At 41.5% G+C, this 14,592-nt stretch overlaps 1 protein-coding gene across 4 annotated transcripts in view; it reads left to right on the forward strand.

The window, feature by feature from the left end:
• The first annotated feature begins 1,359 nt into the window (after window positions 1-1,359).
• LRBA (LPS responsive beige-like anchor protein) overlaps window positions 1,360-14,592 on the forward strand; it is a 390,603-nt gene continuing 377,370 nt past the window's right edge. For all 4 annotated transcript variants that reach the window (XM_082758982.1, XM_082758979.1, XM_082758981.1 and 1 more), the window contains exons 1-2: window positions 1,360-1,556; window positions 1,789-2,146. In XM_082758982.1, coding sequence (XP_082615108.1) covers window positions 1,928-2,146 — 219 coding nt within the window. In that variant the 5' untranslated portion in view covers window positions 1,360-1,556; window positions 1,789-1,927. The remainder of the gene's footprint in view (window positions 1,557-1,788; window positions 2,147-14,592) is intronic.

A 14,592-nucleotide genomic window follows, 5' to 3' on the forward strand; every position in this document is an offset into this window, starting at 1 on the left:
ATTTGCAAGATTACTTTAGAGTAAGACTTTTCTAACACCTTACATGGGGACCGTTGTTGCTTAAATCCGATATGATGAGTGACATTATCAGTGACTACTAGCTTAGGTTAGTACTACTGTTTTCTATAATCACTGTGGGCTGTGTATGTCTTTATTCCACCTAAGTATTGGGACTGGCAATGCTTGAATAAGAGTAATAAAGCAACTTCTTGGCAACCAAAGTTAATTACAAGTGTATACAGGTGTATTATCATACTTGTATTGTTACGCATGTGAAATAACAAATTAACATAAAAAGCATAAGAATACTAACACAGTTGAATGAATTTTTTTTTCCTTAGAAGAATCAAAGAAAAAAAAAAGGAAATGTACTGTACTTTAGTGTGCTGCCAAGTTTTGCTGTTGTTGTCGTTGTTGTTTTCTCTACTAAAATATTTTGCTTTAATTTTATTGCTATTTCTAGGTCAGATGAAGTGAATCCAGGTTCACCTACAACACTTTACTCTTTACGTAGAAGAATGACAATTTTTGTATACAACACAGTGAGTATCTGAAGAAAACAAAAAGACCTTTTAAGCTGCTCAAGCAAAAAAATGCATACAAACGCTTTAAGACAACCATCTCAGGACTAACTCAAAAAGGAGCCGATAGTTATTCCACAAAGTCCACTTAAGACTGTATAAACTGTTCAGTTTTATACAAAAGATGCTCCAATATCAGAGGAATGGACAGCAGAATTATCCCTGAAGCAGATCAGAGGGACAGCCTGTGAGCTAACAGAATTACTGCGAGAAGCAAATCTTCTTTCTGCCGCAAAAACATGACTATAAAAACCAGCACTGGGAAAAGACAGGTGGCTAACTCTCAGGTCACTACAGAACCACAGACTCGTGTTATTAATTATTAAGAAACCGTAATCCCAACGCTGTAACACATAACTGAATGTAATTTCGGTGGGAATGACGAAACAGCAGCCGTGGCCCCGCTCAGACCAGCAGTCCCGTTGCCGTGCTGAGCTCAGGGCCACCTGAAGGCGCAGTTTGCAGCAGCCCCTGGCAGTAACTTTCCGCCACACACCGTGCTGCCTCTCACAGAAACACCTTTATTTACGGGGCCATCCTCCCAGCTGCCTGCTGACAGAACCCCCCCCTCAGCGCGGGGCTCCCCCCTCAGCCCACCCTCCCGCCTAACGGCCGCCGCGCGCGCTCCCGCCGCTCACCTGCCCGCACCTGTGCGCGCCCCCGAGCGAGCCGCGCACCCGCCCCCCCACACACACGCCCCAGCGGTGTCGCCCCGCCCGCACCCGGCCGCGCAGGCGCAGGGCCCCGTGGGCCGGCAGCGCTGCGGGGGCCGCGCGCTGTCATGGCGGCGCGGGGCGGCAGGAAGCCGCGGCGCTGAGCGGGAGCGGCTGAGGTGAGGCGGCGAGCGGCGAGGAGCCGGCGGCGAGGGCTGGCCGCTGGCAGCCCGAGCTCAGCCGCCGCTGCTGGTGCCGCCCGGGGGAGGCTCAGGCGCTTCTCTGCGGAGCCGGAGCAGGGCGCCGGGGCAGCCCCAGCTGGGTGAGTGCGGGCGGGGGGCGGCTGCACCTGCCCCGGGCGGCGGCTGAGGGGAGAGGGCGGGTGTGGAGGGGGGGGGGGGGGGGGTGCGCGTAGGGAAATAAAATGTTAAATAAAATGTTAAATAAAATATTAAATAAAATAAAATCAAAAGGCAGGGGGACAGCCCTCCTCGGCGGCTGTCACGGCGCGGGGAGAGAGTGAGTGGTGGGGAATAACTCGGCTCGTCCCGCAGGGCCGGCCGCCCGCAGGCGCCTCCTGTGAGGGGCAGCCTCCTGTGAGGCGCCACCTGCCCCGCAGCCCCCGCAGGGGTCCCCGTCCCTCCTGCCTTCCTCGCCGAGCCCCCGCCGGCGTCTGGAGCCGCCTCAGGAGCCATGGCGAGCGGAGAGAAGCAAGTTGTGCGGCCAACAGGTGATGGTGGAGGAGGAGGAGCGGGGAGAGAAGGAAACGGCGCTGAAGGGGGAAGTGTGCTGCAGCCGCTCAACCCAGGAGTCCCCATCCGAGGCATCCGGATGAAATTCGCCGTGCTGACGGGGCTGGTGGAAGTCGGCGAGGTGTCCAACAGGGACATACTCGAAACGACGTTTAATCTGGTGAGTCGCCTGCTGTTTCAACCGTGGCAGAAATACACATGCAGAAGAATCCCTTGCTCTTTTGACGTGATTTTTCTGTCTTTAAATATACATCTGCGTGCTTATGCTTTCACCTTACTACATTTCAGCTGGGTTCTTCTCACTTAAGAATTACAAAAACTGAAGAAACAGCATACGAGCCTCTATATCCCCATTTAAACTTGAAGTAACTTTAACATCGGGCTTAATTTGCCTCAGAGAAATTGTTGCTCTAGCTAGAGCTGGTAAGTGTATTGTGATGTTTAAACATTCAACAGGTATACTCAACAAGCAAGTTAAATGTTGATGTAGTAACTCAAGCTGTCATCAGAACACATGTTGTTGTGTTCAGCCAAAACAACTTTTCCCATGAAAACGTTGATGCCCCTTTTTGCTTTCTGTTTGCTTTGAACTTGGATGTTCTGCCCACAGGGAAGTGGGGCAGGAAGAAATTCGTTTACGTGCTTTACTGACTTTGTTTATTGGGAAGAGTAGGGCTTGATTTCAGTGCCCTCTTTTTTAATGACTTAAATAGTTTGATACTATTTTTTAATACAGTAGAAATGTCTTTCATACTTCAGATCTCACTAAAAATTGAGGGTACTACCTACTTATGTCTAAGCTACAAACGTAATATATGCTGTTAAAGTCCTTGGGCTGCATTTAAAACTATTCGGCTACTTGTTAAAGATTGCTTACTGAAGGACACCAAACACTAGGAGAAATCGTCTTTATGTTTACAAAGGCACTTTGCTGTTATCAGAAGTCTCAAAAAATCTCTTAAAAATGATCATTGTTCCTCCTCCTCGTTTTTAGTGAGCACCTTTGACTTTAAAACAGCATGGCTTCTGACGAACCAGGAAGTGAGACCATGTAATAGTGCGAAGTGTGGTAGAAGGAAAGTTGATACAAAAGGCACGTTGTTTTTTAAATGCAGTTGGATTTTCTGTTACTTTTTTAAAGAATACTTTTTTTAGTAGTGTTCTGTAACTTACATGTAGGTTTTAGTGGTCATTTAATACTTACATGTACGACATTCTCTGTTTTTTAACGTTATCTTCTTGGTTTATGATAAGTATGTTTTAAAAAAAATATTTACACAGTAACAAAGTATAATCCTGTAATTTGTTTGGCTGAAAGTCGAAACACAGTGGAATTGTAGTACTAACAAATATGAAGGAGGGTAGACGTGGATGCCTCGCATAGGAGCAGGTGATTGAAGTTGCTTAGAGTGCACTTGACAATTGTTTCTAACAAAACCCAGCGCTCAGATATGTGAACGAGAGGTTCAAAAGGAAATTCTGGCAAATAGTTTATGATTTAGGGCACATGTAGGGGCGGGGGGAACTCTTTCATGAGCGTGTTCAATTTTACTTTTTCTAGCATGCTCTTTTGAGAGGGTATACTGGAAGTGTACTTTTTGCAGCAGTGGGAAGAGGTTCAGCAAGATGGTAAATTTAAAAGCTTGTTCATTTTGGGATTCTTTTTCTAATCTGTTTTGGACAAGAGAGAAACTAAAATTTAGAGAATCCTTGATTTTAGATTTAAGAGGACTGGAGAATTTGACATGCAGGCTTCATTCTTCTGGGTCTTCTTATCCCGTTTAGAAGCTAGGGAGACTTTCCGGCCCTAGAGATTCTTGAGATGAAGTCTTTTTCACTTGATGTCCAAGTGGTACAACATGCCTGACCTCTGTCTGAGAAGATTCTCCAGCCATTCCAGCACACCTGCCTGTGATTTGGGAGGCTAAAGTTCAAGCCTCTGCACCACTTTTTATTGTTAGAGCAAAACCACTCATTTGATACCTATCATAAAGCAACTAATAATTTGGCAGTAAGGGTGCTTTACCTGCATTATATAACAATGCAATACAATTTTTTTGGGGTAGTATCAGAAAAAGTAGGTCCCTTGGTTTTTCTGAGTCTCGGGTAAACAGATTAACTGCTGGTGACTTATTTGGAGGGAGAGGATATCTCGGTATTTTGTGGTTTCATTGTAACTGGAATGCCAAAAAATCAAACCAGCCAACAATTTTTTGTAACAGATTTTGTTACAGGAAAGAATTTATTTTCTGGAGTTCTTTATTTATTTATTTAAGAAAAAACTTTTAATCTGATTTTTTTGGCTTTCTTGGTTATGAGTGTAGCATAGAAGATGAAAATCTGAAACATCAGCGCCTCCCTGCAAAGCAGTACTTATCTGTCTGGCATTGGGTTGTGCCTCTGTTCAGTTGTTAGCTGCGACTTCTTTGTTTTGTCAGTTAATACCTCCAAAATCACACTGATCAGAAACCGAGGCGTGTGGGGCGTTGGTTGGCAGAGGTGTACTTTTTGGTGTGCATATGCACAAGCGAGCCATTTCTTCTGTGAAGCAGTGATTCTTGGTGATGGCTTTAATGAAAACCTGTTTCCCTGTGGCTTTTCAAGTGAATTTACTCTTGCGTATGCAGGTTCAGGGGGGTACAAAAATCATGCTGTGTTCTGCCATTGGTAATGAGGTTAAGCCCAAAATATCCCCTGCTATTGAGTTTCATTCAGTTCAGTGACTCATAACTGCACTAGCTCAGCGGTGTTAGCAGCTAGCTTTCTTCTTGTACTTTGAAAGGAGGTGATATACAGTATTTGGGGGATTTTTTGATCGCTAAAGCGAGATGTCTTCAGACCAGACTGAAGGAAGGGCTGGGCAAATCTCAGTAGAAAGGTGTGACTGCATCCTTGCTTCTTACCTTACAGGGTGGTTTTGCTACGAAGAGTTTCTTTTTCACAATAAGGTTAGCTGACCTATTTTTTTTAACTACTTGAACAAACATGCTGCTCTTGGTTCTGTTCTTCAAGTTTGCTGAGCACATGCAGCTACGGTGAATTCTTTCATGTTTGATGGAGAATCCAGACAAACTCAAGGTGCTGCTGCTTTGATGTTCGTCATCTGAAGGATTTACAGAATTGTCATGTTTTATATGTAGAAGACCCAAAAGGTCAAGAATTAGAAGTGCACAATGATTGACTTGCTGCCTGTTAAAGAAATGTAAGCTCCTGTTGTCCCAATTACTTGAGCAAATAACTTGTTCAGTCCAGCAGTGTTGGATCTTGGAGCTGAGAGCCAACTATAACGCTTTATCTGTCCAGCAGTATAACAGAGTGCTTCGTGAGCTTATGTCTGCCATGCATCAAAAAAATAGTAGCGTCATTTTATTGTCTTTGGACATGTAACTCTTGAAACTTACTAGCTCTGTTTTGGTCAGTGTTCTCTGAGAACCTAGTTTTCCAGTTCACCTTAGATATGGCTTTGTGTATTTCAGCATTTCTTCAAACTGAGGAGGAAAAATGCTGAGCTTAAGGAAGCTTATTTTTCTATGACATAGTTTGGGAATGCATTCTTGTTCAAGCATTTATCTATCTATCTGATAGACACTAGGCTAAACTATGGGCATATATTGCTTGTTCCTTTTGCGTTATGTTTTTAATTGACCATGATTCTTATTTTTTTTATTTTGTTCCTCCTTAGCTTTTAAAAATAAAAGGGCTCCTGTAAGGAGAAGATGATAGAATGAAAAAAGAATTATTTACACAGAGATCTATTACAAACTTAAAATAACTCTGTGTTTTTTATAGTAAAACAGAAAGAGAAGTTGACCCCTCCTTCTATTGAAGAAATTTTCAGAAAGAATAGTAGAAATAATTCAGCAATTGGTAAAACTTTATGATAATAATTATTTACTTAATGTTCTGGGGTGCCGGTATCAGTGAAGGCTTTTAGGATCTGAGGTTTTCAAGTTCCAAAAACTCTTTTCTAAGTCTGTTCTCCAGGCTATACAACCTGTGCTCGAAATATAGGAGGCCCTTCAGAATCTTTCCCAGGTCAAAATTCTGGATGGAGCTTCTGGTCGGCTCCATTCTCAGCAGGCTTGTCTTGCGTCATGTGTTGCTGTTATGTTGTTTCCAAGTTATTGCAAGTTTCTAGTTATATATAAAACTTAGGTCACCGCATATGCTTGTCTTTCAGTAGGTAAAAGACTGACTGACAAGTGTTCTGTTCGTAAGGAATGCTGTGTGCACAGGGGTTAACTGTACTGAGCTTGCAGGAGGAAACAGATATTCTGGCAAAATTCTGCTTTGCTTCAAGCAGATGACTGTATGGCTGTTGTCTTTCTCTGGGGTGTTGGTGCAATTCAGTTTGGGGAGTTCATGCAAGAATTTGCTCAGGTCTCAAGCTGCCTAGTGTCTAGGGTCATCAGCTATTCCAGGCTTTCTGCTCTTTAAGGAAATGCCATACCTTGGACTAAGCATTTTTCTTAAATAAGCTCTAGTGCTTTTAATTGTTTTGTTACCTATAATACAGATTTGGTTGTTTTTTGTTTTTCTTCCTCCTCAGTCTGTGTTGCAAAGGTTGTTGCTTTTACTGCTTTGTCCCTCTTCTCAGTGAGGAGCACGTGCTGCTGCTTCTGATTACATTCACGTGTTACGAGGTCGTCACCAAGTTTCTCCCAGTGAGCATGTACAAATGAGATTTTTTTTCCTCCTCCAAAGGTGATTTCAAACTAACTGAATCTGTGGAGCAAAGACTAAAATTACTTCATAAACTTCATTTTGTCACCTCTCTCATTCTGCCAGATGTCACTAAAACCACAAACAAAATTTACCTTGAAGGTTTTTAAAATTCTTGCTGGTTACTTTCAATTTTTCTTTTTAAAGGTATTTTCTTCTGCAGCCCAGTTGGCTTGCTTTAGAGAACAAATGAGATGGATGTGGGGGCTAGCTCTTATTTGCCTTCTGCTGATGTGCATTCTGCTGTTCTTTGTCATTTCTCCATTGCTGTTTTCTGCACTATAGTGTCTGTTTACCTGAAAGCTAATGGTATCACATGCTGACACAGCAGGTTTCTAATCTGATACAAATGCTTCTGAAACACTTAACATAACGGATTTTATGAACTAAAAATTTCCTTTATTAATCTTTGGTCAGCAAGAGTCTTTTTGCATGTATTTCTCCTGTAGAAAATCCCCAAAGCTAATGCTGATAGAACTAAATGTATTACAGTAGTCAAAAATGTGTCACGAATGTTTCCATAACAGCCTGTTGTTTTGCCTACCTTGGCATGTATTTTAATAAGTGTTAGGGTTTATTTGCTCTCTAAACTTAGCCACATTGATGACAAGCAAGAGTAACCAGAGTTCCTAGAGCAGCACTAAATATTGTGCATTTCTTAATACATGCAGTGTTCCTTGGCTTCCCAGGGAGTGCACCTCTGGCTACAGTTATCCTAGTTCAGTCACTTCTGTCCATTTACAGTATAGATGATAAGGTAAGTCAGTGGATTTAGCTAGGTCAAGCTTGTAGGTTAAAAAAATAATAATAATAAAATGGACAGTCAGCTGTCTCACTAGTCACGTGTAGTTTTACGTGATTTTGTTTTTTTGATACATCTGTGGAATTCCACCAAAGATCTGTAATTAGTTTCCAAATCTGTCTCAAAGTGCTGTTTACAAAGTTCATCAAGTGCAAACTTACTTCCCTTTCACAATGGGAGGCTAGTGCCCAGTTTGGTGAATGAATTTAGATTACTTAATTCCAGGTCATCTTCATGCTTTTGAACACACCTAATTTGGGGATCCAATAATAAAAGGATAATTTTGGTTACTTTACCCGAGTAAATAAGGCCAAGGGATGTCTTTCACCAGGCTTTACCTAGCTCAAGATTGTTAAGCAATGGGAGTCACTTGTCCTTCACTTAGAGTAAGGATTACAGACTTCCATTTTATTAAAATACATTCTGAGTAGTTATGTGTATACTTAGTACTGATGTGATGTCAGTTCTTTTGTGTGTGTGTGTTAGGTGTTGATGCAACTTGGAAATCACTTTGTAGTTGGTGGAAAAATCACCCTGCATGATGAGGGTAGGAATTTAGGGAACTTTTGTGGTCAGTCAAGAAATGCATGGAATGTAGTGAGTGAGATGGTAATGGCAGTCTGGATATGCTATAGCTCCATGCTGAAACTATGGAGTTTAGAAAAAAAAAAACCTACGTCTGAACTCTGAAGAAGAGCTGATTTGTACTTTGGCTGTGGTATCAACTCTGTGATTGCAGTTTAAAACACCCTGTAGGAGGTCAAAATATTGAGCACAAAAGTCCAGGTAGGAAAATGTTTTTCTTTTTTTTCCTCCAACTGGCTAATTCTTATCGCTTCTCGTGACCAACCTGAAATTTCACGTCTGTGAAAGCCTGTGCACTACTTGCACGGGCTTGTGCATAAGCACATAGCATCCTGTGCTATCATCAATAGGCTCTGTACAAACCTAAGATAAAGCTAAAAAGGCAAAGCAGAACCAGTTGTTTACATATATCACGCCATAATAATGCAATATTTGATGAGGACAGTTTTTAATTATCGGTCTGTTTCACAAGTAAGCCTGTTAAAAATGAGTTCATAGCATACTTTCAAATTTGTCTTCAGGGGGGATGCGTCAGTTCAGTGGCAGTTTTCTCTAGCTGATATCTTTTAACAAAGAAGAGAAAGCTGGTTATTTGTTGTGGTTACTTTTCTCTCCCTAAATAGTGTTTTGTATCACCTCTGTCAGAGAAGCTAGGGTGGGTGGACCCTTGTGTGACCTAGTAGTGCAGATAGCACGGCAAAGTAGGGGCCATATGGACTGGCTCAGGAACAGCATTTGCGGATTAGGGAATAGAATGAAATTAGTCAAAAGCATCAGGGAAATAGGTGGATGGCATGTCAAGGTTGGTACAAAGGTTGGACAATGCAGAGAGAGATAAAAAGAGGTAATTATTCATGTTCGTTGAAAGAGATTGGAGGAACAAACCAAACGTGCAGGTTCAAAAGGAGCGTGGGTAAGGAGTAGTTTTATGAGGTGGCTGTTCTGGACTAATGTTGTGGGCTGAAGAAAATCAGGGATGAGGAAGTAGTTCAATTCTTCTTTAAGGCTTCGCTGGTTTGGTGAGGTGTTAGGTACTGAGTGGCTTTGGGTTAGTCAAATGTGTGTTCAGATGCCAAAGCTTCCTGAGAATCCAGTTTTCTGAAAATCAGCATGTGTGTTTTTGCATTCAGATTGCTTGTTTTTATCTTTCATCAGCATTCTCTGTGGTTTCAGTCACTGTCTATATCTGTTTTACCACCTATTGGGGAAACTGCGGTCATTCTGAACGGTGTCCTGCTTGACATGGTGTGCTGACTTTTTTTTTTTTTTTTTACTAGACAACTTAGTAACTTCAAGTACTTGTAACTTCTGTCTTCACAGAGTCATGAAGTTCTCTGTGAGCCTTGAAGTAGTTTTAATTCATTGCACAGATTAAATAAGCTCTACGGTTTAGTCATTAGATGTGAAATAGCTTTTTGCCACCTTCAGCGCTTCTGTGTATAAAATGCTAAAATATCTTTTCTGTCAAATTCAGTCTTGCGTGTGTTAAATTTATGCATATCTTTTTAAAGAACTCCTATTTATTTTAAGTGGGTCAATCTGGAAGAAAGTTCTTGTTCATAATCACTAATTACACTTAGCTAACTTTCTGCCATTCAAACCTCTTCTCCAGCCCCTAGAGGCCTTTGCTGGCCTCTTCATAACATTTTCATGATGGGTTTTTGGTATTAGCTTGACCTAATTAGTAACGTATTAATTTAGGTTACGCTTTTGCTTTATACAATTCTGGATTTTTCTGTTAGACTTGGTGTCATGCTAAAGCATGTTCAAAAGCTAGTTTGGTCATCTTTTTTCTTTTATTTTCTCTTTTATTTACTTATTTATTTTTTTTTCCTTTTGGGGGAACCTTCAGACTATGTCCATCTGGGAGCTCTGGCCATCTGCCAGGAATCTGATGGCTCTAATTTGCCTAAAACAGGATACTATTGCCACCTGCTTTTTTAATACCATGTGTGGTCAGTGGAGACTGCAGTTTCCAGTATTCAGTGCTCCATATTTAGAGGAGATAGCAATCGAGATCCATCCTTGCACAACTGCTGTAATCAAATTAATAACAATGCTGCATGAGCAGTTGCAATTGTACCTTTTCCGTAGATGCAGCAGTCCTTGTGCTGACTCTGGAAGGTCAATGTAACTTATGAAGAGCTTGCATTTCTATGGTGCTTTAGATTCCAAGGCTTTACAAGTAGGCATCAATAGTTTCTAAATAGAAACTAATTTGCAGAAAACGTAATGCCTTCTGTTGCACTGTATTCCTCTAGCGCTGACTGGAGGGCTGGGAACAGCTACGTCCCAGGCATGATTTTCTCATTAATAGCTGCCTTGAGATGATACTTAAATGAGAATAGCTAGTGGGAATAGGATGTGCTCTGTTGCCTTCTGTAAAGTGCTCTGCATGCTTAAACTGCAAGTCTCTTTGTAACAGCCTGCATATGAGTGGTTCTGGCGGTGTTCTTGTTACATACATTTAGCTGGAAAATTTCATGTGCGTTATACAGAAAATTCAGATCACTCTGATTATTTTTGGCATGACTGTTAAGCTGGAAGTGAGTTGCTTAGGCAAAAATCTTTTCTTTTCTGTTGATGCAACTGCAGAAAACAACACTTCAAGAGCTACTGGGTTAGCTTTCCTTTGCAATTGAAAATCAAAACCAGAGTCATGACTTAGGACTCATCTGCTCCATGGGAATGTGTTTTGTCCCCCCATTTCTCCTCTGTGCAATCAGCACTTGTTCTCTGTGGGATGGATGGAAATCAAGAGAAATGGATTAAATCAAGTCTGTTCTATTTGCCTCACTTAGACCTTCTGACTTTCTGGTTTTATACTGGACTTAGGCCTGTAGAACAGTAACTGTAACAATGCACAGAATGACCTTTAACTTAATTATTCTCTCTTCTGGGAATGCTGGAAAGGTAGGGAAGCAGCAGTAAGCAGCAGGTAAGATGATTGCTGCAGCTTGAGAGCCCTTTCACTTACAGAGGAGCAGCAAGAGAACCAATAGTATTTCGCAGCTGATTGAGAAATATGTAATTATAGGGTCCAGGATAATGAATGTTTGCTTGATAAACCTCTCACTAATTGGTTTATTTGTCAGGCAGTGTGCAGGTTTGGGTGGGAATTGCGCTGGTTGCTTTCCCAGATACGATTGGTATGGGGTTGGAGGTGAGCTGTTTGGTAGAAGGTGAGCTCCGTTGCTGTAACTTCTAAACTTTAGTCATCTGTTATTAGAGAAGTCTTTAAGTTAAGCAGAATGCACTTGCTAAGATTAAAGCTGTGTTTGTAAGAACAACTGTGTTTTATAGGATTATAGATTTAGGAGGACCCTAAGAAGCAAGCAGTGGTTTAAAAAACAAACACACAGTCAAAACCAAAAAAACCCCACCCACAAACACACACACACACACACACACACACACACACACACAAAGTTCCTTGTGCAGAATCATAGATGTAATCTCAAAAAGAACACAAGTCAATGACATAGAATTGTTGATAAGCCTTAAAACAATGCAATTGGGGGCGGGGAGAATAGGAATCAAGTGACTAATATTGGTAATGGTGCATGACTGTTAAATAAACAAGTGGAAACTATCAGTGCAGTCAGCATCTGTCTCCTGCTAATGTTTTTGTTGAAAGTAAGCATGTGATTCGTCTGTAGTTGTGGTTGTGAACTTGGCTGAAAAAAACTTGAAAGCTTTTTTTTTTTTTTGTTCTTCAAGTAGTGTCTTAGTTCAAGTCTATGATTTGGTTCCAGTGTATAACTTAAGTGTTATAATACCTGACTTTTGGGTATCTGATGCGGAGTTTGAAACTGAGCAACTGTGACTGTGTTTCAAGAACACGTTTCAAGGTAGCTAACGTGAGATGGAAGCTATTTATGTTTAATACATTGCTGATGTTACAGAATGAGAGTACTGAGGTGCTGGGAATGGTATTTTGATTTGCATTGTATGCTTTGTACTCTACTTCAGAATGTCATCTTCGGAAGCTGTGCTGTTCTCAGCACTTCAGATTTCCTTGCTTTAAGCTCAACTGCAAGGAGGTAGCAATCTCAACAGTCAAGTGCTGTGAAAGGGCTTCTCAGACAGCGCTTGCTCAGGCACAGAAATTGTCCCAGCAGCTTCCCATCTTTATGCAAACAGTGAAAGCCCATGAGGAAATTACTGGCTTGTTTTCTTGCCCACTTGTTCATCCAGAGTAGGGTGCCAACATTGTGCCATACTTGATAATCTGCAGTTTAACCTTGCAACAAGACACTGCTTTGTCCTTTCTGTGCTTTCTGCCGCTCTTTTGTGGCCTGGCATCAGCTGCTTTCATCCTGGGTCACAGAAGTGAGTCCCGAGCATTTACTGGGTTCTGTACTGGGCTGGGGAGCTGTGGACACCAGTGAGCAGCAGTTCCTGTGGATGAGCTGATTGGCGGTGGTGTTGCCTCTGAGGGAGATAATTACTCCGTGACTCATCTGAGACCTGGCAGTAAGAACTTGTGTCCTTTCTGAGGATATCTTTGAAAGTGAAATGTTTATCGTGCTCTGGGAATTTTGCTGGTGTAGTAAAGTCTCACCTGTGCAGGAAATGAAAGCTACTCTGCATCCTGTCAGCAGGAAGAGATTCAAGTTCTTGTGTCAAAAGTGCATAGCCACGGTGCTTTAAGTGACCTGTACAAGGATGTTTCTAACACCTCTTCTGCAAAGACACAGCAAAGAACGTCATATTGATGGGTATGGGATACGCTTACGATGTGCCTCTGTTGGCAGTGCTTTCGACTTCAGTAGCACTGTGTTAGACGATTTCTTGATGCTTCAATTTCCTGTTCAAGGTGGGTGTATTTGTAGAGGGAGATGAGTAGCTTTAAATGCTTATTTAAATTGTTTCTCAATTTCACAACTTCTAAGAGTCAGTTTCAGCATTTCCTGGAATTCTAACTACATCTCTAGAGAATTGTTTCTCAGCTGTGTCTAGGAGTTTTGTATATCAAGGATACCTCTAAATGGGTTTGGTTGCTTGTGACCACCCTGCTCGTGCTGAAAAAACTGCTTGAAAGCACATATAGATCCCTGAAACAGCTATTGATCACTGTAACAGTGGGATCAAAGCAGAGTAAAGGGTCTCTCAATCGCAGTGAGTTCATGTAGCTTCCCATATTAAATGGCCAAACCTCAAGCTTGATCAACAGTTCTGAAGGCCAAGACAGCTTCATTTTAAAAAAGTTAATAGCTTTGCTGTGAGGAGTTGTTAGCTCAGCGTGGGAGTTAATTATCTCTGGTTGAATGATGATATCAAAAAAACACAGGAATGAAATTATGTATGGCCATTATATTAATGGAATATTAATTACTCGAGCATGGTTTTGTCTTCAGGCAAGTCCTTTGTTTTGTGTGATGTCTGTGTGGTATGGTTCCGTGCTCTGATGCCGTGAACAAGCAAGGTATTTATACAGTTACTACCTCTTGTACAATGAAGTAGTAGCATACTCTTTGGGATACATCCATGTTTTTTGCTTGAACGATTTCTGTAGCAAATACGGGTGTTACAAAAGCAAGGAGCAAACTGCTATTTTTATTTGCTAATTCTGTGCCTGTAGCAGGGCCTCTAAGAGTCAAGCTGTGTTCTTTTTCTTTTCATCCATCGGATGTGATGAAGTTTCTGCAGATTGAATCAATTCCTACTTGCACCAAGTAGGCAGTCGTGACTGATGAGGCACGTTTGGTTAAATTTAAGTTTTCCAGGAAGAGGAATGGAGGTCCAGATTTTTCTACAAGATTATAGGGATGCATAGAGTAGCAAGGGACTGGAAAAAAATGCTACTACTTCTCAGGAGCTGTTTGCTTTGGAAGCATTCATGTAGATGACTGCAGGGAATTGGTAGAAATGAAACTAGTGATAATTCTGGATTCCACAGCACTCCATATGTGATACAAACTAAAAGTTCCCCAAGGCAACTGCCTGCAACCATTGCTGCTGATGGAAGATGCCTTCTTCCTGGGCTGTGCTTTCTGTGTGGATTCATCAAGAGATGCTTCACAATTGCTCCTTGGTTCTAATGGCAGTAGAAGTCAATGACAAGTTCTCTCTCTGTTCACAGTTTTGTATAATTTGTTCATAATATCTAACGCCAACAAATACTGAAACTACATTATAAAATCCTTGGAGTTTAAAACTTTTTACTACTTGATGAATAAACAAGCAGCAACATTTGGAAAGCTGATGTCCATTTTCTTTCCCTTGTGAACTGGTCCAGATGTAAGCCGTGTAACATCTTTACTTCTACTGGGTTGCATGATGTGGGTCAAACTGTCAGAGCTCTGTGGTATGGCATGACTTGCTGACTGTTTGTTGATGGGATAATCTATCAATATATTCCAGGGTTCTAGTAATATGCTCGCTGCTGTTAGCTAAAGTAGTTGAACTTTCACTCATACTGTGTTTAGTTTTCAAGAGATGCAATTAATTGGATGTGTGTATATGTATGTGTGAATGTATATTTAGATATTTGT

This window comes from Aythya marila, assembly GCF_965140915.1.
Source record: "Aythya marila genome assembly, chromosome: 4".
Lineage (NCBI taxonomy): Eukaryota > Metazoa > Chordata > Aves > Anseriformes > Anatidae > Aythya > Aythya marila.